The sequence below is a fragment of the Tubulanus polymorphus genome, chromosome 10 (genome assembly GCF_964204645.1).
Source record: "Tubulanus polymorphus chromosome 10, tnTubPoly1.2, whole genome shotgun sequence".
Lineage (NCBI taxonomy): Eukaryota > Metazoa > Nemertea > Palaeonemertea > Tubulaniformes > Tubulanidae > Tubulanus > Tubulanus polymorphus.
Genome location: NC_134034.1, coordinates 13,398,300 through 13,423,763, shown reverse-complemented (window position 1 = coordinate 13,423,763; position 25,464 = coordinate 13,398,300). Strand labels below are relative to the sequence as shown.

Sequence of the window (25,464 nt, the reverse complement as noted above, 5' to 3'; positions counted from 1 at the left end):
TCCGAGTAGACACATCCTCCCTCACAGGGATTTCAACCTGATGGCATCATGAGACTCTGTCACAGTACAAACCCCTGTCCTAGTAGACACATCCTCCCTCACAGGGATTTGAACCTAATGACATCACGAGACTCTGTCACAGTACAAACCCCTGTCCTAGTAGACACATCCTCCCTCACAGGGATTTGAACCTGATGACATCATGAGACTCTGTTACAGTACAAACCCCTGCCCTAGTAGACACATCCTCCCTCACAGGGATTTAAACCTGATGACATCATGAGACTCTGTCACAGTACAAACCCCTGTCCTAGTAGACACATCCTCCCTCACAGGGATTTGAACCTGATGACATCGCGAGACTCTGTCTCAGTACAAACCCCTGTCCTAGTAGACACGTCCTCCCTCACAGGGATTTGAACCTGATGACATCACGAGACTCTGTCACAGTACAAACCCCTGTCCTAGTAGACACATCCTCCCTCACAGGGATTTGAACCTGATGACATCATGAGACTCTGTCACAGTACAAACCCCTGTCCTAGTAGACACATCCTCCCTCACAGGGATTTGAACCTGATGACATCGCAAGACTCTGTCTCAGTACAAACCCCTGTCCTAGTAGACACATCCTCCCTCACAGGGATTTGAACCTAATGAAATCATGAGACTCTGTCACAGTACAAACCCCTGTCCTAGTAGACACATCCTCCCTCACAGGGATTTGAACCTGATGACATCGCGAGACTCTGTCTCAGTACAAACCCCTGCCCTAGTAGACACATCCTCCCTCACAGGGATTTGAACCTGATGACATCATGAGACTCTGTCACAGTACAAACCCCTCCCCTAATAGACACATCCTCCCTCACAGGGATTTGAACCTGATGACATCAGACTCTGTCACAGTTCAAAACCCTGTCCTAGTAGACACATCATCCCTCACAGGGATTTGAACCTGATGACATCACGAGACTCTATCACAGTACAAACCCCTGTCCTAGTAGACACATCCTCCCTCACAGGGATTTGAACCTAATGAAATCATGAGACTCTGTCACAGTACAAACCCCTGTCCTAGTAGACACATCCTCCCTCACAGGGATTTGAACCTGATGACATCATGAGACTCTGTCACAGTACAAACCCCTCCCCTAATAGACACATCCTCCCTCACAGGGATTTCAACCTGATGACATCAGACTCTGTCACAGTTCAAAACCCTGTCCTAGTAGACACATCATCCCTCACAGGGATTTGAACCTGATGACATCACGAGACTCTGTCACAGTACAAACCCCTGTCCTAGTAGACACATCCTCCCTCACAGGGATTTGAACCTGATGACATCGCGAGACTCTGTCTCAGTACAAACCCCTGCCCTAGTAGACACATCCTCCCTCACAGGGATTTGAACCTGATGACATCATGAGACTCTGTCACAGTACAAACCCCTCCCCTAATAGACACATCCTCCCTCACAGGGATTTCAACCTGATGACATCAGACTCTGTCACAGTTCAAAACCCTGTCCTAGTAGACACATCATCCCTCACAGGGATTTGAACCTGATGACATCACGAGACTCTGTCACAGTACAAACCCCTGTCCTAGTAGACACATCCTCCCTCACAGGGATTTGAACCTGATGACATCACGAGACTCTGTCACAGTACAAACCCCTGTCCTAGTAGACACATCCTCCCTCACAGGGATTTGAACCTGATGACATCACGAGACTCTGTCACAGTACAAACCCCTGTCCTAGTAGACACATCCTCCCTCACAGGGATTTGAACCTGATGACATCATGAGACTCTGTCACAGTACAAACCCCTGCCCTAGTAGACACATCCTCCCTCACAGGGATTTGAACCTGATGACATCATGAGACTCTGTCACAGTACAAACCCCTGCCCTAGTAGACACATCCTCCCTCACAGGGATTTGAACCTGATGACATCATGAGACTCTGTCACAGTACAAACCCCTGCCCTAGTAGACACATCCTCCCTCACAGGGATTTGAACCTGATGACATCATGAGACTCTGTCACAGTACAAACCCCTGCCCTAGTAGACACATCCTCCCTCACAGGGATTTGAACCTGATGACATCATGAGACTCTGTCACAGTACAAACCCCTGTCCTAGTAGACACATCCTCCCTCACAGGGATTTGGAATATCGCCGGATCTCAACCAGCGGATGACGCTGAAAAGTTTGTAAACAACATTGAGAACTCGTGCTGGAGAACTTCAGAGAACTCCAGCAGAGAACTCAACGGCATTCGTAGTTTTCTACTTAATCTCTCATCAAAACGTATTAACCTTGTCTGTCGGAACTTGCCGTGTAAATTTGCCCTCGGTTACAACATCGGTTGGGTAATTTGTTGTACAAGTTCTCTCTTTCTCTCTCCCTCTCTTTCTCTCTCCCTCTCTCTCTCTCTCCCTCTCTCTCTCTCTCCCTCTCTCTCCGACTCTCTCTTTCTCTCTCTAAGATGACGCAGTTTACCGAGAAACAAACTGAACTATTTTCTTCATTCCATTCAGTTATAAATGCTACTGCAAACTGCTGTAACATTCCAAACACCCTCATCATCTTTCCCCCTAACTCTCTCCCTCCCCTCATCATCTCCCCCTTACTCTCTCCCTCCCCTCATCATCTCCCCTAACTCTCTCCCTCCCCTCATCATCTCCCCCTTACTCTCTCCCTCCCCTCATCATCTCCCCCTTACTCTCTCCCTCCCCTCATCATCTCCCCTTACTCTCTCCCTCCCCTCATCATCTCCCCCTTACTCTCTCCCTCCCCTCATCATCTCCCCCTTACTCTCTCCCTCCCCTCATCATCTCCCCCTTACTCTCTCCCTCCCCTCATCATCTCCCCCTTACTCTCTCCCTCCCCTCATCATCTCCCCCTTACTCTCCCTCCCCTCTACTACTGTATTCCTGAAGATGACTATTAGGATATAGTCGAAACGTTGAATAAACTACACTAGCTCAAGGAAACATTTCAGACTCTTTTTATTCTTAGTGTGCAGGGATTTTATATTATCTTTACAACTCGGACTCAGAGTGTTTCATCAATGGTTATAATGAGGACAACATCAGTATTCCTGAAGATGACTATTAGGATATAGTCGAAACGTTGAATAAACTACACTAGCTCAAGGAATGCAGTATTCCTGAAGATGACTATTAGGATATAGTCAAAACGTTGAATAAACTACACTAGCTCAAGGAATACAGTATTCCTGAAGATGATTATTAGGATAAAGTCGAAAAAGATGAATAAACTACACTAGCTCAAGGAATACAGTATTCCTGAAGATGACTATTAGGATATAGTCGAAACGTTGAATAAACTACACTAGCTCAAGGAATACAGTATTCCTGAAGATGACTATTAGGATATAGTCGAAACGTTGAATAAACTACCGGCTCAAGGAATACAGTATTCCTGAAGAGTACTATTAGGATATAGTCGAAACGTTGAATAAACTACCAGCTCAAAGTAACATTTTCGGACTTTTTTTGTTATCATAGTGGGATTCTCTCTACATCGTAAGACTTCATCCAGAAAAAGTCCTGTCGACAGTTCGGGATAATGAACGACCCACATTAGGTGAACTATATGTAGAGAAGGGCACGTTCTGCTTATGATAGATAGATAGGAAGAATTCCAACAATCAGCGATATATATAATTATCTAAATAATGATATATTCATACAACTGCTACACAGTTATTCCTCTTCATATCACGTATAGAGGGTCGGATTATCTGGTGTACGCGAGGCGCAGTTGCATAGTCGGCTCACATCTAGGACCAGTCTAAAGCCATCTTAGTTTTATAGCCCATCTAACAATCACAATTACTCGAGTAATCAGTTTTTCGGTGCCAGGCTGTTCTAATGGTGAGGTGCAACGCCAGGTTTCCCTGCCAGATGGCGTGACGAATACTCAGTCTTTCGTTGTCAAAATCAGTTCATTTTCGATGAAATTCAAACTGAATTTTTAGTTCCTCATACCGTCCACTCCCCATCAATCTTCCCCTCCCCCTAACCACTCTGAATTAATACGCGCTGTTTCAACTGTTATCAATGCAAATATAGAAAACTGCAGAACTCTCGAGGACCGTTGAACGGACATTAAAGATTTACACAGGATATAAAATCATGGATGAAGAGTTACTCGCGAGTCTCCTCACCCCTCCGAGTAATACCTCAACCTGCCGATGACCGGCGGCTATTAAGCCGCATAGGTAACTATGGCAACGCGATGGGCACTTTCAAATTGTCGTCGTGGTAACAATTATACATTGCATGGAAAACAACTTATATATATATATATATATATATATATATATATATATATATATATATATATATATATATATATATATATATATATATATATATATATAAAGTCTCTCATTAGTAATCAATTAACGATGTGTATGGTAGGTAATGATTACTTACATTAACATATCTATTAACGCGTTGTCGTTAGGAATCTAGGCACCTGTTATTAATATTAATATTAATATTAATATTAACAGGTCCGTTGTTGTCTTACATTACGTGCTGCGGTGTGATCACAATAGAGAACCACCGAATCAATAATAGACGCCTAAAGGTCACTGTGGGCCCTTATACGTACGTAAGTCTACCCGACTATTCCGTTCGCCGGGCTGATTGTCGCAATTTTCCTGTGCCCTTCGGAAAATACAATCGCAATATTCTACAAGGCACCTGCATCTAATAATACAGCAGTCCATCGCGTTGAAATTAGCTTATATTGCGTTAAATGTCCTCCAGTGCTTCGGAATTAAAATGCACTGAAATTTCAAAATTGTCCAGACCCTTGTTTTGGCTATGTGGATACTAAATTTGCCCTTTTTCTGTATAGATGCCCTTTTCATTTCTTTTTAGTCCTGTCAAAGTCTGCCCCTGGATCTACCCCTGGTTTTAGAGTTAAGAGTTAGAAATTAAAGTGCGCTATTTTTGACTGAGTCTAGCGTGACAGGGGTTTAGCGCGGCGGGGTCTAGCGCGACAGGGTCTAGCGCGACAGGGCCCAGCGCGACAGGGTCTAGCGCGGCAGGGTTTAGCGCGACAGGGTCTAGCGCAGCAGGGTCTCCGGAGGATGTACCTACATTGACGTCTTTATTGTAAAGGAATAAAGATGTATTATATACGGGATGCTGCTCGCTAAGTGAACGCACAAAGCTTACACTAACGACATCGCTAACGAGATCGCGACCGACGCCTAATTTCTACCGACACGAATCTCGTCGTTGTTGTTCCTATAATAAATAAACATACATTCCGCGTGATTATACGAACATTTTCCGTCACAAACGAAACCAGAAAGGCTTTACGACCGCGCGACTCGACCGCGATACGTATCGAAATTAATTACATAACCGCGAGCGATGGGGCTATTGTGCGTTGATTTACGCGGATAATCGGGCAATGATCGTCGGGCGGACGACGAGCGCGCCCGAGAAAATCAACTTATTACGCCGTCGTATAGAGAAATATATATTAGCAGTGGAGGTTCAATGAAAGGTCGTCCTAGGAATTATCTCGAGTTATCATGCTTTAAGTCTAACTCAGGTCGTATTAGATACAATTCGTTCTCGAGAAATATCTTCAGTTTATCTTATGCAGCATACCGGGAAACAGAAACATTGAACTATATTTGTCGTTTTCCTGACACTATGTTTCTTGTTTCCTGTAAATATACGCGATGCAGAGAAAAACGGTTGCAAACATGTTTCACCCGAGAAACATTGTTTCCCGCAACCAAGTTTCACATATACACACACGACACGGGGAAACGCTCGGAAACATGTTTCTGCTTCCTGTGTTTCACTATGCGTTTGACTTAAGATTTTTAAGATGGAATGCGGTTTACAGTTGTACATGATCGTAATGAGAACACATGAAGCCGCTACGTTCTATGTTTACGACCATTACCGATTGTCAGATTGTCGTCGGTTGTTGGTTGAGCTCTTTAAGTTTGATCGCTCGCTCTGCTTATTAATAACACATCTCACCAACCGTGGAAACCACGCACTCATTCATTCATTTATCTAAAACGTACGGGGGGGGGGGGGAAATTTGTCCTTGAATTATTCATTTTGTGGTGAGTCGAATTAACCCTTTCATTGCATCTACACCGCAGTGCGGTGTATAAATCATATACACCACGGTGCAGTGTATAAATCGGTGATGGACTTTGCTTGTACACCGCATCACTGTAATTAGTTTTTATCTCTATTGAAAGATGGCAGCACCTGTCAAACATGGTAAAATATTAGTAACTAATGATACACCGCACCGCGGTGAGGTACACTGTACCACAGTGAAATACACCATACCACAGTGTATTGATGTGACTAGTAATTAGTTATTATCATTATTGAAAGATGGCAGCACCTGTTAAGCAGTGAAATATTAGTAACTAACGATACACCGCACCGCGCAATGTATACACACTAAAGTTGTATGCCCGAAAACCCAACCCAGTCCGTTGTATAATATACAACGGACTGGGTTGTGTTTTTTTCGAAATTTTAGAATTATTTCCAGCACTTTTGGGTATTGATTTAAGTCAGCGATGAAAGCATTAAAATGAATTCTATTCTAAACGCAGCACTTTAATTCCTCGCATTTTTACCGCTTTCCTGTAAGTGGTTTTAAGCACAATGGAAAACACGCGCCCCGACAGCAAGGTTAGAAATCTGAACGACACCTTGAAACGAAACCGTATCGTCACCGAGACGAGATCCGGAAACAAACGGCAAAATACAACGCGGCGAAGCAATCGAAAACATTAGCTGAAATATCGTCATTCCGTTTAATGACGGCAATTTAAAAAACCAAACAAATCTTAATGAAAAAGATAAGATAAAGTCAGATGCAGCACGACACAGAATGAACTGTTAATGACTGTTTGTGCTGTTCGTTGATTCATTTTACGTGGTGCAGTGTGACGTGGGCGGAATCTTATATTCAACAGGCCATAGGCGACGACGGTGGTTCCCGGACTCAGGCCCCGACTCTGAAATTACGACGCGTTAGTTCCCATTGCCTTTTGTATATGTTGTATCTAGGGCAAATAGCTAAGTTTTGTCTAGAAAATTTTCTTCAAGGGCATGTCTCTGGAAACGGAGTTCTTAGTGCCTCGTTCCGCCGCTAGGTGGCTAACTGAGCACATTTTTGCACCACACAACTAGACTCCCATACCCCATAACATGTACCATAGTTTTCTAATCAAGATCGACTCACTATTACCGAAGCAGCTGAGAGACGCGAATGAGGGTCTCGCGGAAAACCAGATTAGGCCCAGGCCAGACATTCTACGCCTGCTTGGCTTTACATTGGAAACCTATATTGTCTCCGCATAACCACAGTTACAGAAACCGGGGCAAGCGCTGGTCGGCAAATACCTCATTGCGCAGGGGTATTGAATTAACAGGCTTTTTTTTCATTTCATTTTCAAACTATAGGCAAACTATATACTCGAATTGACATTTAAAAAAAAACAAACACATAAAGCTGGGGGGTATAGGAGCTGTAGTGTGAAGATGACAGCTGGATGACAGCTGGACAGCTGTCACTAGTTGAACGAGGTTTTTTTATCATGAACAACTAATTGAAAACTGTTGTTTGTAGTGTATAGGGCAGGTGCTTCTCACAGCGCTACGCTCAATTACATGTGTTATACTGATATTTGAAAAAGTGACTTTCTCTCATATGGTTAACGCCATTGCTACCAGTCGGTCCGGTCCGGTCCGGTCCGGTCCGGTCTCGTCCGGTCTGTTCTCATGGACCAAATCATTGCTGTGCTATCATCATACACAGGTTTCCAAATCGGCTGCTATCAATGGTCCAGCTAGACGCAACGCTATAATCGTAATGGACCGATGAAGGGCTTGCTGCCAGGGTTTGTGTCGGCGCGAGCTTCGACTGAAGGCTATCGAACCCTGGCAAGCGAGGATGTGATCATCGGGCGAATAAAGCGAAGTTTCTATTCAAACGCCGACGATCGATCTGCGTGACTCCTCCATCATATCAGTCTCCAACGGACCCCGATCGATTCAGTAAAAAATCTTTAAAATTAGTTTATCAATATCGGCAATACCACCTCATAGCTCACAACTCCCGTCTGACCTTTATCAATTGTCCTTTGACATATTCGCAGAGAAATGTCCGTTCTTAACTCGGAAAGGATCGGTTTTATTGGGTGGCGATGTAACGTGGAACAACGCGGTCCCGTTTCCTAGGGATTGTCCCTCTCATTGTCTTATGTGATTGGTATATTCAAGGTCGTCGCTTGTAGCAATTGAGCAGTTCTGCAAGTATACACCAGGTGTCGTCGCTAGCAGTTACTGGGCGTGCTTCGATTTCTTTTACATTTCAAACGTGTACAAATAGTTCAAAGACAACATGTCAGCAGCCATCTGCACTTTGATCTGCATTTTCAGCCTCCTTAAGGTCCTACATTAAGTCAATCAGTTTGTTTTTTATATAGCACTTGAAAGCTGTCAGTCAGTTTGAATGACACTCAACCGTATTTTTTCAAGATGTTACGAACAATTTTTCCGTCCGGCAAAAAAATTTTTATCTAGCGTAGGGATCAAAAGCCTCTTGTTAACGGTAAGCGTTTAGACATGGATTCAGAGTGGTAACATTTGTTTTGACGGTTATAACATAGCAGGTGCAACCAAAGAGAGAGAGAGAGAGAGAGAGAGAGAGAGAGAGAGAGAGAGAGAGAGAGAGAGAGAGAGAGAGAGAGAGAGAGAGAGAGAGAGAGAGAGAGAGAGAGAGAGAAAGAAGGGAGTGAGGGAGAGATATGGGGAGTAAGGGAGAGAGGGAGAGGAGAGGGAGGGAGAGGGGGGATGGAGAGGAGAGAAGGGGAGAGCCTCTCTGACAGAGGGGTGAGAGAGAGGAGAGGGAAAGGCTGCACGTCTGACAGAGGGGTGAGAGGAGCGGGAGAGAGGGAGAGGAGAGAGAGAGAGAGGGAGGGAGGGAGTGGGGAGAGGGGAGAGGGAGGGAGAGGGGAGAGGGGGAGATGGAGGGGAGAGGGAGGGAGAGGGGAGAGGGAGAGAGAGGGAGAGGGGGAGATGGAGGGGAGAGAAGGGGAGAGAGCCTCTCTGAAAGAGGGTGAGTGAGAGGAGAGGGAAAAGCTGTTCGTCTGTCAGAGAAGCTCGGAAAAAATTACACATGTTTGCCACATATAACGTACAGAGGTTTGATTTATAGAAAATGATATTACTCAGCTGGCTACTATTACTGCTACTACATTTTCACTAGTGTTTATCCAATATTTGGCTTCTATTCAACTAATTCCGGAAACGGGTAAGGGTTAATCGAGAATTAATCGGCCGCGGTTATAGATTCAGTGTAATTGTTTGAACCTGTCCCTGCTGAGGAAACGTCGCTTGGCGTTGAATAAACTGCATCGTCACAGAACTTAATTAAAATTTATATACAAATGTACAGCAATGAAACTATAGTCATCAGAGAGAGAGAGGGATGTGGCCTGTGCTCTGGTCCATTAACGCTGGTGTGATGACTCTGCCATTGAGTGGGCAGAAGAGAGGAGAGAGGGAAGAGGAGAGAGGAGAGAGGAGAGAGGGGAGAGGAGAGAGGGGAGAGAGGAGAGGGAGAGGAGAGAGGAGAGGGAGAGGAGAGAGGGGTGAGAGAAGAGAGAAGAGAGGAGACAGGAGAGATAGAAGAGAGAGAGGGGAGAGGAGAGAGGAGAGAGAGAGAGGAGAGAGGAGGGGAGAGGAGAGAGAGAGGAGAGAGGAGGAGAGAGGGAGAGGGAGAGGGAGAGGGAGAGGAGGGAGAGGGAGAGGAAAGAGGAGGAGAGGGGTGAGAGGAGAGAGAAGAGAGGAGACAGGAGAGATAGGAGAGAGAAAGAGAGGGGAGAGGAGAGAGGGGAGAGGAGAGAGGGAGAGGAGAGAGGGGAGGAGAGAGGGGAGAGGGGAGGGGATAGGGGAGGGGAGAGGAGGGAGGAGGAGAAAGGAGAGGAAAGAGGGGAGAGGAGAGGGAGAGGAGAGAGGGGAGAGGGGAGAGGGGAGAGGGAGAGGGAGAGGAGAGAGGAGAGAGGAGAGAGATATATCAAATGACACGAGAGACAAGACGAATAATGAATTATTGACCAATACGAAAGTCAACTATAGCCACAGCTAGCGGAGAACGAACTCACGATGGCCTCGAGCTAAACGCCACTCACTGACAGTAAACTGATACGTTACCAAACATAATAATAACAATTCATATTATCGGCGTAAACTTCCAACTGTATTCATATCTATGAAAATCGAATATTTCGTTATCATTATCTCGATAACCTTCGCCGCCGGACATCGCTATAGGTCGTATAAATCTCGCCCAACAATACCAGTCGATAATAGATTATCAACGTAAGTTTTCTGTTTGATTTCCGGAAATATCTCGGTGCGTCTCAGGTTTATCATTGTTAGCGCACATGATCTTCCATCTAGCAACAACGACCAGGATTCAGTTAAACTGTCCTCGTCAGTTTAAAGATTTGACACTTTATTCAATTACATTTTTATTCTAATTTTGTTGAAATGGATTCTTAGATTGGATTTTTCTACTTGGTGTTTGGTCTCTGTTTCGTGATCATTTCGATCATCGGGAATTATAGAAAAGTTCATTCGTTTTTTTCATTGAAATATCAACTTGAAATCGAAGTGCAGAGCCCTTTGTTGCCACAGTAGTTGATATCTTATTGCACACTAGTGACACCTAGTGGATTCTCAATGGCCACAAGCCGCTGTAGTTAATGTCCTACTGCACACTAGTGACATCTGGTGCATACCCATCATTTCTAAGACGTCAGTGAACGAAACTTTACATTTAATTTAAGTATTCCTTATTGAATAATTAACACTAGTAAAGGATTGGTCAATGAATTACACCTACACACACTATCACCTAGCAGACGCTATCACCTAGCAGACGTAGTCTCTTTCAGTTAATTTCAATACTTTTACTTTCACATTAATGAATTCATTAATATTCATGAATCATCTCAAAATGAAAATGAAATCCATCAAAAAAACTGAGAAATTGGCAAGAGATCTTACAAGGGTTGGTGTGGGAGGGGAGGAATCACAGCACCTGGAACCAGGGGCATTAGAAAGGGGTTTTTAGGATCCAGACCCGAAGCGATTTTTGTAAGTGGGCAATACTCGTTACAAACGGATTAACTCTTAAATCGACTAAACTTTTAAGGATACTCCAAGCAAAATCTGAAAATGACCTTTTTGGAATAAAACTAGGCCTGGAATTTACTTCAACAAAAAATTAGTTAGTATACAGTAGGCCCTATTTATATGTATCAGTCATACGTATCAGTATCAGTATCAGTATCAGTATCAGTTAGCTCATTGCTTGTTAAGGAACCCAATGGGGCCCCTATGACTCTGTAGGCACACCAAGTAACCCCGAATAATACCAATTAGCAAATTGATTATCCAAACTAGGTAGGCTTAAATCTAAAAAAACAAATTAAATATTTAAGACAATTTATTTTATCTATTTATGGCGCAGATAAAATGAAAAACCCAAATTCCTCGGGGGACGCCAACAACGACATGATGCAACCATGAAATCATGACAAATTCGGGAATTCTTTTTATCCAGTTTCGTAAATCATCAAATCAATTTAAACAGTTTAAACGAGCCTGAAATTATTTGTACATTCTTGAAAGGACTGTATCTAAATTCGTTAGTCTATATATACATAGATCATTAATAGTGCATGGAAGCAACAAGGTATTGGAAGACTTTTACAGTGCTGGTACATCAATATCATCATCATGAATACTACCGCTACTGCTGCTGCTGCTGATGATGCAAGAAATGTCATCTCGGTTATCTCAGATCCTAATATTATATTATTCAGACTTACTTTGACCGTCGAATTTCCTGATGATCGTGTCTATGAACGTGTTCTGAGGGGCCACGTGCCCTCTTCGGATCGGCATCGTGCCCTAAAAACGTGTATGTCCTATAATAGCGAATATGTATTATTATCCAAATTCTGCGGGCCCCATTTTCTCTCTGATAATATACTCCCTGTCAGTGTGTATGCGCCAGTGCTATGTCAGTCAGTGTGTGTGCGCGTGTAATGTATCGATGATCTAAGAGCTGTGTGTTTCTTCTCCCGCCGCTCCGAATGATGGATATTGAGGACATCGATAGAATAGCCAGCATCCCACTGCGCTGTATCTTTAATATACACCGGCGGCGGCTATAGTGACAAAATCCGTCAATAGGGCCCCAGCAGGGGCGGCTCCAAGAAGGGGAGGGTGCAGGGGTATCCCTCTAAAATGTCAAGTTGCCCTGAAATTTTACGGGAAAATGAAAATTATTAAACTGCTAAATTCACGATCTTGTTCTCTGTCATTTCTGAGAAATGAGTTAGCCAGCCTAATGTTTTCCGATGAGCTTTTTTTGGGCGGGTCCGGGGTGTCGGCTTGTGCCCTATTTAGTGTTGCACCCTAGTCAGTAACCTGTCTGTGGTTTAGTTTCACGCACGATCGGATATTTTCACAAACCACAGGTTGTCTTAAGCCCATCCGATTATAAAAAGCTTACCACCAACGATTAGCTGTTGCACCCCTGCCTAAATCAGGTCATAGATCGGCCCCGCCCCTGAATTACAGAATATAAGCAGCCCGATTATTATCGGAAAAGTTGAATACGTATGGTTTTTAAGAAAAAAAAATGGGGAGGGCGAAGGGTAAAAATTTAAAAGAAAAGAAAAAAAATTTACAACAAACGGGAAATGGGAGGGAACAGGAAAAAATAAAATATGATTTTTCTATCTTCTTAGTATTTTCCATAAATGTTGATAAAAATTAAACATTTTTATCAAACCGTGCGCGTGCTTGTATGGGAAATTCTCAGTCTCAACAATTACCTGAATATAATGAATATTCTCGTGTCCTGTGCACGAATTGAATATCGAAATCATATATTCATATTCATGTTAGATTAGGTCAGTAACCTGTAACCTGTCTGTGGTTTAGTTTCACGATCGGACATTCACTAACCACAAACATGGGTTTGTATAAGTCAACCCGACTACTTCTAGCTAATTTTTGGACAAGGATTACCGTCAATTTGGTCCAAGGAAATGGGGATAATTGTCCCTTTTATTTATTTATTTGCTTGATGTAATTCCGCCTCAAAACTGACCGCCCCGCACACGAGCTGATGAAAATGTGGCCGCGCGTTCTTCAAGAGTGCAATACTTGACACCCACGTGACACCTGGCTGACTATGGGAGTTCAGTGGACCGGACACAACCATATAGTGACATTGAGAAGTTTATTCGCCAGGCCAATACTAGGGTTACTGCGTTTATCCACCCAGGTCAATACTAGGGTTACTGCGTTTATTAACAGGCCAACACTAGGGTTTCTGCGTTTATTCACCAGGCCAACACTAGGGTTTCTGCGTTTATTAACAGGCCAACACTAGGATAACTGCGTTTATTAAACAGGCCAACACTAGGGTAACTGCGTTTATTAAACAGGCCAACACTAGGGTTTCTGCGTTTATTAACAGGCCAACACTAGGGTAACTGCGTTTATTAAACAGGCCAACACCAGGGTAACTACGTTTATTAAACAGGCCAACACTAGGGTACTTACGTTTATTAAACAGGCCAACACTAGGGTTACTGCATTTATTCAGCGTCATTCAGCGTGTTCTCCAGGTCCAACCCAGTCCGCCCTTGTTATCTGATGAGTTTGGTTGAAACTGTCAAATGAGGATCATTATGTTGCTTCAAAATAAAAGACTGTGCACAATGAAATAAAACGATAGTTGTACTGAATTTATGAAGGGACCCCGCCGCCGACCTGACCCCCGGCGCGCGATATCAAAACCACGTCGTAATAAATGCACTTTATTTGCCTTGAATTAACGAATAGATTCGCCTTTAGGTGGCAGTGGCGTCGCAAATAAATTCGTCTCAAGAAGGTCAAAAATAGGTAAATAAACGACGAATTTTAACTTGAATCGTATTTTCCTCTGGTCGAGCACCGAATGATTGAAATATTCTCGGATTGCTGCGAGTTTTAACAGTTTGCAGTTTCCCGATTCAATAAGAATTCCGGCTGAAATCGTGCGTTTAGTTTACGTAAAAGACTGAAGTAGTCTGTCATTTTTACATTCAGTTTGCTTAAATTCCCGAGTTGTTGGAGCTGGTGCAAATATGCTGAAACTTTGGCCCTTGCGGCGTGTCATCGGTTCGCCTTCAAATTTGGCAGCAATATCATCAGGTAAGTCATGGGGATGTGTCAACAAGCCTGCCTGTGTTCTGTATTGTAAAGAAAGGTCAATTTTGGGGAGGGGTGGTAAGTAAAGTTGGAGCTGTAGGCCTAGGAGTCTAGCGATGCCATCTCTGCCGAGGAGGATGCCTTATGTCCTTCTATTTGCTGGAATCCTCATCCACTGAAACTTGACTACCAATCCCCCAACTCTCGCCCATGGATGCTTACCCCACTTGCCTCGGGTTGGATGTCACAGGACCGATCAGCAACAGAGGCTTATCACATCACAGGGACTTGTCACAATCAATGGTGATTGGATAAAACCAGTATCAATGATCAACCGCAGTTAGACGGATACTGGGGTTGGTCATTGATACTGGTTTTATCACTATCACTACCTCGTCATCTTTCGGTCAGTAATCAGTTGATCTACCTTCATTTTGCACTAGTCTACCTAGAAAAGAAATAAAAGTTCTCATTTCATGGACATAAATTCTATTTATAGCCCTACACCTTTCCTTAACCCCTCGATTTCTTAAACCTCATACTCAACTCTCAGACCCTAATTGTGAAAATAAACTTTTTAATGGAAATATAGCAGAGATTCAATCGAAATAGTGTTAATTAATTTCCAAATTTCTTTTGCAATTTTCCAGCGAGATGTCAGTCGGGTGCTGTCGCGAGTAAAGTGGAAGTATTTGTCGATGATAAGCGTGTATTGGTCGACCCGGGTACGACTGTGTTACAGGCGTGCGGTATGGTCGGCGTCGAGATACCGCGGTTCTGTTATCACGATCGTCTGTCAATCGCCGGTAACTGTCGAATGTGTCTCGTCGAGGTGGAAAAATCGCCGAAGGTATGAATCAGATCCGGTCCCCCGAATTGAGAAGTGTTTTACCCGCTGAGCATCAGCATATTTTTAGGCTTATATTAGTGGGTTTGAGGTGTCTTTTTGGTGGACCCTTTAGAGTCCGATGAGATCATCTTGAAGCATTTCTGATTCAGCCATGATTTTAAGTCCAAACTGAGAGTTTTTCTAAGTCCACCATAATTCTAATAAGGGTGTCTCCAAGAATATCAAAATCATGACATTCAGAGCCATCCCTTTCTCTAGAAGAAATGAACTCAACCGACACCGATTAACGCATTTTCTTTTTTTCGTTAATCAATTCTAGCCGATAGCCTCGTGCGCGATGCCCGTGATGCCCGGTATGAAAATCAACACTAACTCGGAAGTGTCGCGTCGAGCCCGCGAGGGCGTCATGGAGTTTCTGCTCGTTAATCACCCCCTCGACTGTCCGATCTGCGACCAGGGCGGCGAGTGCGACCTGCAGGATCAGTCGATGGCTTTCGGAAGCGATCGCAGTCGTTTCATTGATAACGAATTCACCGGGAAAAGGTAACTTGAGAATCTTGATTTTGAGTTAACTCTAAACTCAAAACTGTGGAACTGGATCCTGAGTTCATAGTTAACTCTAATAACTCACAACTGAGGAACTGGATCCTGAGTTCACAGTTAACTCTAAATTACAACTGAGGAACTGGATCCTGAGTTCACAGTTAACTCTTAACTTACAACTGTGGAACTGGGTACTGGTCATTTTGGATTTGGTAAAGAAGTTGATTAAGAACAATTTTGAAAGAAAAATCTCCATTTTGCTTTCATTTCAAAAGGTAAGAATGAAATGAAATGATTTTCTATGATTTGTTTGTTTGTAGAGCTGTTGAAGATAAGAATGTCGGTCCTTTGATAAAGACTATAATGACACGATGTATTCACTGTACCAGGTGTATCCGGTAAGACGAATCCATATTAAATCAAACTCTGGCGAGTGAGGGTGACATAACTAAACTTGTCGACCTTAATCTACCCCTCGTAGTCAATGGTATATTGTGTGTATATGACATATTTCAGATTTGCGAGCGAGGTTGCCGGCGTCGACGACCTCGGTACCACCGGACGCGGTAACGATATGCAGGTCGGAACGTACGTCGAGAAGATGTTCAAATCGGAATTATCGGGAAACATCATCGATTTGTGTCCGGTCGGCGCGCTGACGTCGAAACCATACGCATTCACGGCTCGACCGTGGGAGACCAGGTAAATTAACAGACACTGATTCTTACACTGATTCTTAAAATAGAATATATGAAAATCTGTGTCATACGAAAGCCCAATTTACATTTGGGAAAATCGAAAGAATTTGGAAAAACTTGGGAGATAATTTCCAATCGACGTAACTGTAAGACTGTAAGAACCGAACGATAACCACACTCAAACGTGATGAACGGATAATAAGATAAAAACCCACTATTTACAGATTAAAAGAATTTAAGAACAAGAATTTATTTATTCAATCTAAAATATATAGAATACACGACGTTTCCATCTCACCCTAGAGATCATCGTCAGGTTCTTTTAATCTGTAGATAGTGGGTTTTTATCTTATTAACTGTAAGAACATCGGGATTTCTCATGAACCAAATGAATTTTGTTGGTCCCGAATAATCCCAGTTAGCCCGGGTTCTACTGCAATTTGTTTCATTTACAAATTCTTAAGTCTTGTTCTAAACTTTCTGATTGCGATATCGAAAGAAAGTCTCACATTTGGTTTACAGGAAAACAGAGAGTATTGATGTAATGGATGCTGTTGGCAGTAACATAGTCGTATCAACTCGTACGAACGAAGTGCTCAGAATTATACCACGACTCAATGAGGTTAGTACGCCGTGTATCCCGGTGATGTACGCACGAGATACCACGACTAACTGTTGATTTTTCGTTCGAATTTTCAACTGATTTTGAATAGGATTTTCAAATTCCACATCTGAATTCCGATATTATCCCACTAGCGAATGGAATGGTTGGCGGATAAATTGACCACCTCTGAGTAGGAGCCAGTTTGGAGCGGTTAACCCTTTCAGTGCGTCTACACCACAGTGCAGTGTATAATCAGAACGATTTTGCTATTACACCGCACTGCGGTGTATTGATATAATTAGTAATTATCTCTCTTGAAAGATGGCAGCACCTGTCAAACATAGTGAAATATTAGTAACTAACGATACACCGCGCCTCGGTGTAGAAGCACTATAGTTGTATTCCCGTTATTCAACAGACAGGAATTTTTCAAAATTTTCAAATTATCTCCAGCACTATAGGGTATTTATTAGTCAGCACTGTAAGGGTTAAAGTGATTTATTTATATTTAACGGATATAAATGAGGAATCGTTGGCCGTTGAATTAACCACCTCTGAGTGGGAGCCGCTATTTGAAGGGGTTAAAGTGATTGATTTATATTTTCAGGATATAAACGAGGAATGGTTGGCAGATAAATCTCGTTTCGCCTGCGACGGTTTGAAGCGTCAGCGACTGACGACACCGATGATGAAAAACGCCCAGGGTAACCTTGAACCGTGCGACTGGGAAGAGGCCTTGTTCTCCGCAGCTGGAAAGGTAAACGTGACATTGCGTTACGGGGCAATTTATTGAGGGTATGGTAGAGGTCGTTTTTTATCAATTCACGCAGTCATTTCAAATGTTCATAGACAGCTATCATTCTTACAAGTCTATTAATCTTCCAATACTCATAATGTCCAATTAGTTTTTCAGTGTTGTTTAACAAATTTTGTATATATTACATTATTTTTTCATAAAATTAAACTTCTGTAATGAAAAAAGAAAAAAATAGATGCCCCATAATGTGGTTGCCATAGGGTGATTGATAAAGGCAGTCTAAAGTTTCTGAAAGTGTTAAAATTGATATTCTATGTGCCCATAGTCTTTTTTGATGATGTCATAGTGGGATTAGCAGCCCTGATGTCATAGGGGGATTTACGATGTATTTTTTCGTATGAATATTTCAGTTGCGCAGCGTGAAAGGTTCGGAGATTTCGGCAATAGGGGGCGGTTTCTGCGATGCGGAGGCGCTGGTCGTGTTGAAGGATTTCCTGAACAAACTTGGCAGTGAGGGTCTGTGCACCGAGGAGATATTCCCGATGGACGGAGCTGGGTAGGTATCTCCGGGGCTACTCCTCCGAACTATAACCCTAAGATTCAAGTATACAGAGCCCTCTGGTGTCTGTATAACGTACTGCCATTTCGGCTAATAGATGGCGTGTTTTATTTGTAGAACTGATTTGCGTTCGAATTATTTGTTGAATTCAACGATAGCAGGAATCGAAGAATGTGATCACATGTTAATCGTCGGAAGTAATCCTCGGTACGAGGCGCCGTTACTGAACGCTCGCATCCGAAAAAGGTAAGAAGAAACCAATCCGACAAAAACTTAATTTTTGCATCGCGTTAGTTCGAATGACAGGTTAGTCGATGTACTGGCGAAGTTCACCAATTTATACACCATACTTCAGTTTATCTGAGAATAGATTATTTCTACATCACATTAGTTCGAATGACACATTAATTACATGTCATTATACAACTAATTACAAATTTACATCAATGGACTGTGGTGCGGTGTACTAGCAAAGTTCATCACCGATTTATACACCGTACTGCAGTGTTGACCGATGAAAGGGTTAATCTGGGTCCAGTTTCACGAAAATGTTTAAACGGTTAAGTTTGAATTGTTGTCTTCATTGAAAACATGAAGTGACCGATAGAACTAAAAACTTTTTTTATGAAACCGGGCTCCAACCCCTAAGTTTCATAAATGCAGCGCGTACGTGGGTCACATGTTGTCAATTTTCTCATTACAGTTGGATGAGAAATGAAATGAATGTCTCCGTCATCGGAGGGGCGAATATCGATTTGGCTTATACGTATAATCACCTTGGTGATAGTACGCAGATCCTGCAACAGTTAGCAGATGGAACACATCCAGTGATGCAGGTACGTGAAACCACCTTACCCACGGGGGGCTGATCTAGGAAACTGAAAGGCAGGGTCCAGAACAAGTGACCAGGCCATTTTTCATATTAAACAGGGTGTCATAGGCTATTAGCGGGGTCCCATACTCGGGTGTTATAGCAATTTTGAGTAGGAAATGTATCCGAAAATATGTAATTTCTGAGAGGATATAAGTGTCAAATATGCAGGTTTTATCATTTATGAATCTTTCTCTTGTCTTGACGGAAAGATAACTGGGGGATAAATACCATAGTTTGAACTTCTAATTGTCACTATGTCAACTATCCGCAGTTTAACTGTAACCAACCTTTGAGCAACTGCAGCTCGTGAAGCCAATAGCGTTAACTATCCGCAGTTTAACTGTAACCAACCTTTGAGCAACTGCAGCTCGTGAAGCCAATAGCGTTAACTATCCGCAGTTTAACTGTAACCAACCTTTGAGCAACTGCAGCTCGTGAAGCCAATAGCGTTAACTATCCGCAGTTTAACTGTAACCAACCTTTGAGCAACTGCAGCTCGTGAAGCCAATAGCGTTAACTATCCGCAGTTTAACTGTAACCAACCTTTGAGCAACTGCAGCTCGTGAAGCCAATAGCGTCAACTATCCGCAGTTTAACTGTAACCAACCTTTGAGCAACTGCAGCTCGTGAAGCCAATAGTTCATTATAATCACCTTTGTTTCTCGCTCTAGGAACTAAAGAAAGCTAAAAACCCGTTAGTTCTGGTCGGCAGCGCCGCGTTACAACGAGACGACGGATCGGCCGTTCATTCCGCCGTCGTTAACATCGCGCAACAATTACGCGGTAACCGCGACGACGACTGGAAGGTGTTGAACGTCGTTCAACGCGTCGCCAGCCAGGTGGCGGCACTAGATCTCGGTTATAAAGCCGGCGTACAACATATCCGCGACAATCCGCCGAAGGTACTGTTCCTGTTCGGAGCCGACCAGGGCGCCGTTAATAAAGAAGATTTACCGAAGGATTGTTTCGTTATATACCTAGGTAGGTAGACAAAAAATTGATCCCCGACAAAAATAAATAGATTATAGTTGAAGTTTATTTGAATTAATAATAGATAATAAAGATAATAAAGATTCTTTAAGCCCACTTGGGACTTTAGTTGAAAATTGAAATTTTCAAACCACTATTTCAAACCACTTCCCAAGTGGGCATGGTGTCCCTGGACCCCTAGTCTAAGATTTCATGTGTTTCGAATTCAAATCGTATTAATCCTGATCGGTATTGTTGTACGTAGGTTCTCATGGTGATGCTGGAGCCGCGATGGCAGACGTCGTGTTACCGGGAGCTGCGTACACGGAGAAAGACGGCACGTACGTCAATATGGAGGGTCGAGCTCAGCAGACGCGTACGGCAGTCGTTCCACCGGAACTCGCCAGAACCGACTGGAAAATCATCAGAGCTCTATCTGAGGTACGTCGTTTCAAAATCATCTAAAATCATCAGTCGTTGGTAACTGAGCGGTCTGGAGCGATTCCTTTCACCAGCGAATGACAACAGATGGACTGGGTTTCTGTGCTCTTTGGTTTCGCGCGTGTATCACATAGGGGTGGCTCCAAGATAACAAGAATCAGAGTCATCAACTTCTCTAGTTCATGGTTCCTCGTCTCCTCGGTATTGGTTTAGAATATCGATTATGGCATTATCTCGATTGTAAAATCCCACCATTGCTGAACAACTAAAAAGTTTATTTAGAATACTAGAAATATTTCAGGTCATTCCTACCACCATCATTAGTCTAAAAATGCAACATTTGACATTTGTTTCATCATGGATATTTTGTGATCTTGATCTTAAGATAGGGATTGAAAGTGTTATTATAGACGGATTAGATATTGTGATATATGGATTTCAGATCGCCGGTTTGAAATTGCCGTTCGATACGGTGAAAGATGTTCGTCAACGAATGATGGAAGTGTCGCCGAACCTGGTGCGTTACGGTGACGTCGAGAACGCTAACTACTTTAAACAGTCGCAAGAACTAGCTCAGGTAACGTCAGCCCCCCTGTCATCCCCCAATGAGATCATCGAATCAACTATTGTGTTGAAAGTAGAAGATGGCATGCTCCCTAAATCCCCCGATAAAATCATTAGAATATCTATTGAGTTTAAGCTAAGCAGAAATGAGAAATAAGGTATCAATTTTATTTAGCCTAAAACAGTCAAGCCACGATAAACCGCCCGCATAGGTGCAGAACGATTTTGGCGGTATAGAGAGTGCAGCGTTATATCGGGGGTGTTTTACTATGTATTTGTATAGAGATGTACATTGAAAAAATCTGGCGGGGGCGGTAAATGGGAGGGCGGTATATCAGGGGTGTTTTACTATGAATTTTGTGTTGAGATTTTCATCGAGAAAACCTGGCGGTAAATGGGTGGGCAGTATATAGGGGGGGTTGACTGTATATAGATTTTGATTCCAATCTTAAATGCCAATTTTTGTTCGTATGTTACAGTTGGCAACTGGTAAACTGGCAGCGGCGCCGTTGATACCACCGCAGATCAGTTTGAAAGATTACTGGATGACAGACGCGATCACCAGAGCATCGCAGACGATGGCGAAATGCGTGCAGGCGACCGTCGCCGAGGAGTCTAATAAATATTAATTAGCGCCGCAAGTCCGGTTCCTTAGTTTAAGCTTATCCGATAATCATGGAACCAGGTCCTGTTTCACGCTATTTATAGTTTTAGTGACATTCGAAGAAAAAGTTGACGATAATCTTATTTGTAAATAATGAAATAAATATATTATTGTATGAAAAACACTCTCACGCCCTCTATGTGAGATTTAGAGAACCGCGTGTTACTGACGCGGTCATTGTCTAGAAGAAAATGTCTTTGTTTTTTGTTTGAAAAGAGAAAGAATGTTGTGATGAAATGATTTTCGTTGTATTTTCGTCGCTTCGACCACCTACCTGGAGAACACGGAATTATCTTTTCTTTTTAAGGCAGTCGGTCTCGTCAATCCATGAGTTCTATGGTTCAAATCTTGATCGAAGGTTCTTTCCAAGGCTCTCCTTTAGTGGCAACCTGTCCACCTAAGACGGTGTAATTGACCAGTAATGGAGGGTCAGCAGCGGCCAGAGTTTGTGTTGGCGGGAGGTAAACCCTGGCAGGCGAGGATGGATTTGACATGAACGAACCTCCTCTAAAATTCAATTGAAACCAATTTAAAAGTTTATAAATATTCCAATAATTTATTTTTCATCATTCTCAAAACGTATTCTCCAGCACACACATGATTATTATACACACTTTGACAAAATGTCACTTTCTAATAAAATTCGAGTAAAAATCTATAGCCCTTCATTTTAATACAACAGCACACACGAAGCCATCCCTGGCAAGCAGTTTCAACACGCATACATACTGTACAAAAGATTCATGCAGCTGCTGTGTTCATATTCAGCGCAACCTTGCTAGAACAATTTATCATATATGAGAAAATCATTTCAAGACAAGAAAATATGACTTCTGGATACTGTATTTGATACTGTATTTGATACTGGATGTTCTATAGTCAAATAAAATGATATCTCTCCTAATCAACCCGGTCACTTGGCAATAAAATTTCTAATCAGTTCATTTCTAGAACTATCCACGACTCCAAGAGCCATTCAGAAAAGACGTCCATTCTTGTAGCCAAAAACTGACCTTCCAACTGGTAAAGAATTAGAACTACGCATGCGTCATTTGAAAGTGGAGTCTTTGAACCGGGAACCTTTGCCACGTGACTCCAAGAGTCATTCAGAATCCATTCTTAAATTCAAAAACATTCTAAAACGGATTCCTTGTAGAAAATCGGAGTCTTAGTTTCATTTGAAAATGGAGTCATTCGACCAGTAAAAACAAGAAGAGTCCTCGTTTGAGTCGGTACAAAACCCGACGCACGACTCTCAGAGAGTCATTCAAAAATGGTTTTAAAGTAGTCTTCGAACCAACATTTATAAATGCATATGAAACGCAAATCGGTAGGATCATCCGGCGACCTACGTCTGCTACACGTCTTCCATATCCAATTCTAGATCATCAATTTCCTTCGCGATCTCCGCACGTTTCGCGATCTTCTCCAACTGATCTTTCTCCGGATTCGCGAGCTGACCGGAGTCAATACGCGAGCGTAAATCGTCGATTTGTTTCAGTTTCTTGCGCAACGCTCGCACGCGTTTTAACTTCTCTTTCTGTTCAGCCGATAATTCCGCGCCGCCGCCGTCCTTATCGCCGCGACGCCCGGTTTTAGCGCCCTCTGGTGGGAATATCTGCACTTTCGACATCGACTCGGTTACCGATTCGGTCGTCGCCGCCGACTGCTGCTTTTTCTTCTCTTTGCGTTTGAGGTTTTTTTTCGCGGCTTTCGAAAGTCCGTCTGTCGTCGACGACGATGACGCGCTTGTTGCAGACGTCGTCTCAACCGCGAGGCCTGGCGGTAAATTCGGTTTACTCTTCAACCATTGGACGCCTTTATTTTCGTACCTGAAAAAATGTGAATCAAATTAAAACCGCTTCAGTACTGACTTATTAATACCCGAAAGTGCTGGAGATAATTTGAACATTTTTTTGATTCTATTAAATTTCTAATATTTTTCTATGTTCAACTGGTGCTGCCATCTTTCAATGGAGATAGAAACTACGTCAATAATACACTGCCTGTATTAAACCTGTTAAGTTCAGCTAAAGTAAAGTTGCCAATTTTCAAGGTTCTAAGCTACTAAGGCTCCTATACTTACACAGGCATTTCTTCCTGCGGAATGTAACCATCTTTAACCCGGCGAGCTTTTCTCCACGTTCCATCAGGACGTCTAGTGGCCGGAATATACGTGTAACCTGGATATATATAACAATATATTATCCATCAATTAGTGAAACCCCTGGATCCATACCATATTAATAGGCTGTAAAGCCTCCAATGGATCCGTCAATTGATGATGATGATACCCGACGGCTTGACCTGGTGGAGGGCACGCGGTCTATTGGGATTTGTACGGTACAAATCCCTGCCATAAAAGACCGCGTGCCATGATGATCATGATGGCGAGGCTCAAGTGAATGACTCAATCAATGAATGGCAATGCCTACCTACCATCAGGCCAGGTGCGAATCCCTGTCAGAGAGGATGGGATGGGTGGGGGCTATTAAAAATTATCGCTTTTGTGGAAACTTTTCCATATTAACCATGCAATAACGCAGACAAAAGACTACACTCAAAAAGATTAAATTATTATTAGTAGCCAGTAGGGCCGAGAAACGAAAATAAATGCGAATGAAGTTTACACAGACTATATTGAATCTCGGGTATAAAGCGCTTTAACGACGAACGTTTCGAGTGAAATGCCTAAAATTTTCGACCCGATCGAAGAGATGAAAATTGCCCACGATATCCGACAAAAATCAACCAGTTTCGATAAGGATAAATACCCGATTCTTCGTCTTTAACGACGCCTTCGCGAGAGTTAGGACTATCCATTACTGAATCGTAGGTGGCAGCACCTGATGGTCGGCGTCGGCTAGCGGCATTTTCACTAGAAAACCTCCGATTTTAAGCGCTCTTTACGTGGTGAATGCTTATTTTAGGATAGCTACAAGGTCTTTATCTGATATGGTATCATAATCTCTTTGTTTTGCGCTTTTTTTCGACTGAAAAATGACTTAAAATTACAAGAATTCCTAAATCAAAGCGCAATTCAATTCGCTTTATTGATCAATTCAACTAGGTTTTTATTGCTCCATATGGTTTTGTGTGTTTTTTCTCTAGATGCACACATGATGTGCTCTCAAGTCAAGTTGAAATACACATTAGACATGCTTGTCGTTGTCCCTATTTGATTTCAGATAACACTACGCTCGGGTACCGCCAGTAGGCCTAAACTTCAATGATGGAGTTCTGACGATGTTTTCATGATGCCGCCGAAATCGATCATAGTTTGAGCCGAATGCAATGAAGACGCTTCCGATGAAATATCAGGTACAACTTACAATCCCAGGCTCTATAGTAGTCCTTGAAGGTTCTTAAAAGTTTTAAAATGAGAATCGGTCAATTCAAGGCCTTGAGTTTTGTGGAAGGGACTCAGGAGCATAAACATACAATTTATAGTTGATTGAAAATGAGCTGACAACGTAAAAGTGAGTGTTCGTCACGCCATCTGGTGGGATAACTGTAGTTGGAGCTCCCCGTTACTGAGTAGAAAATATGAATATTGTAGGCCTATTTGTATTTGGTAGGCCTAGGTCCTGTGATAACTCCGGAACCCTA

At 42.8% G+C, this 25,464-nt stretch overlaps 3 protein-coding genes across 3 annotated transcripts in view; 1 reads left to right on the top strand and 2 right to left on the bottom strand.

The window, feature by feature from the left end:
• Nucleotides 1-12,028, bottom strand: part of LOC141911644 (voltage-gated inwardly rectifying potassium channel KCNH6-like) — a 76,903-nt gene extending 64,875 nt beyond the window's left edge. The window contains 1 exon segment of the mRNA XM_074802634.1: nt 11,953-12,028. Within this exon segment, the coding sequence (XP_074658735.1) occupies nt 11,953-12,028 (76 nt within the window).
• A 1,962-nt stretch (nt 12,029-13,990) lies between these two features.
• On the top strand, nt 13,991-22,092 carry LOC141911851 (NADH-ubiquinone oxidoreductase 75 kDa subunit, mitochondrial-like). The gene is made up of 15 exons (XM_074802919.1): nt 13,991-14,044; nt 14,231-14,335; nt 14,983-15,182; nt 15,502-15,725; nt 16,046-16,123; nt 16,242-16,427; nt 16,946-17,045; nt 17,635-17,784; nt 18,195-18,340; nt 18,461-18,589; nt 19,047-19,179; nt 19,889-20,198; nt 20,452-20,627; nt 21,070-21,204; nt 21,671-22,092. Exons 2-15 carry the CDS (start codon nt 14,269-14,271, stop codon nt 21,818-21,820), a joined length of 2,184 nt encoding a protein of 727 aa, XP_074659020.1. The 5' UTR covers nt 13,991-14,044; nt 14,231-14,268; the 3' UTR covers nt 21,821-22,092.
• Nucleotides 22,093-22,406: 314 nt separating this feature from the next.
• Nucleotides 22,407-24,687, bottom strand: LOC141911930 (partner of Y14 and mago-like). Its single transcript, XM_074803040.1, has 3 exons — nt 24,630-24,687; nt 23,942-24,038; nt 22,407-23,687 (listed from the first exon to the last, which is right to left on the bottom strand). The coding sequence occupies exons 1-3, from the start codon at nt 24,676-24,678 to the stop codon at nt 23,213-23,215; spliced, it is 621 nt and encodes a 206-aa protein (XP_074659141.1). The 5' UTR covers nt 24,679-24,687; the 3' UTR covers nt 22,407-23,212.
• Nucleotides 24,688-25,464: the final 777 nt, after the last annotated feature.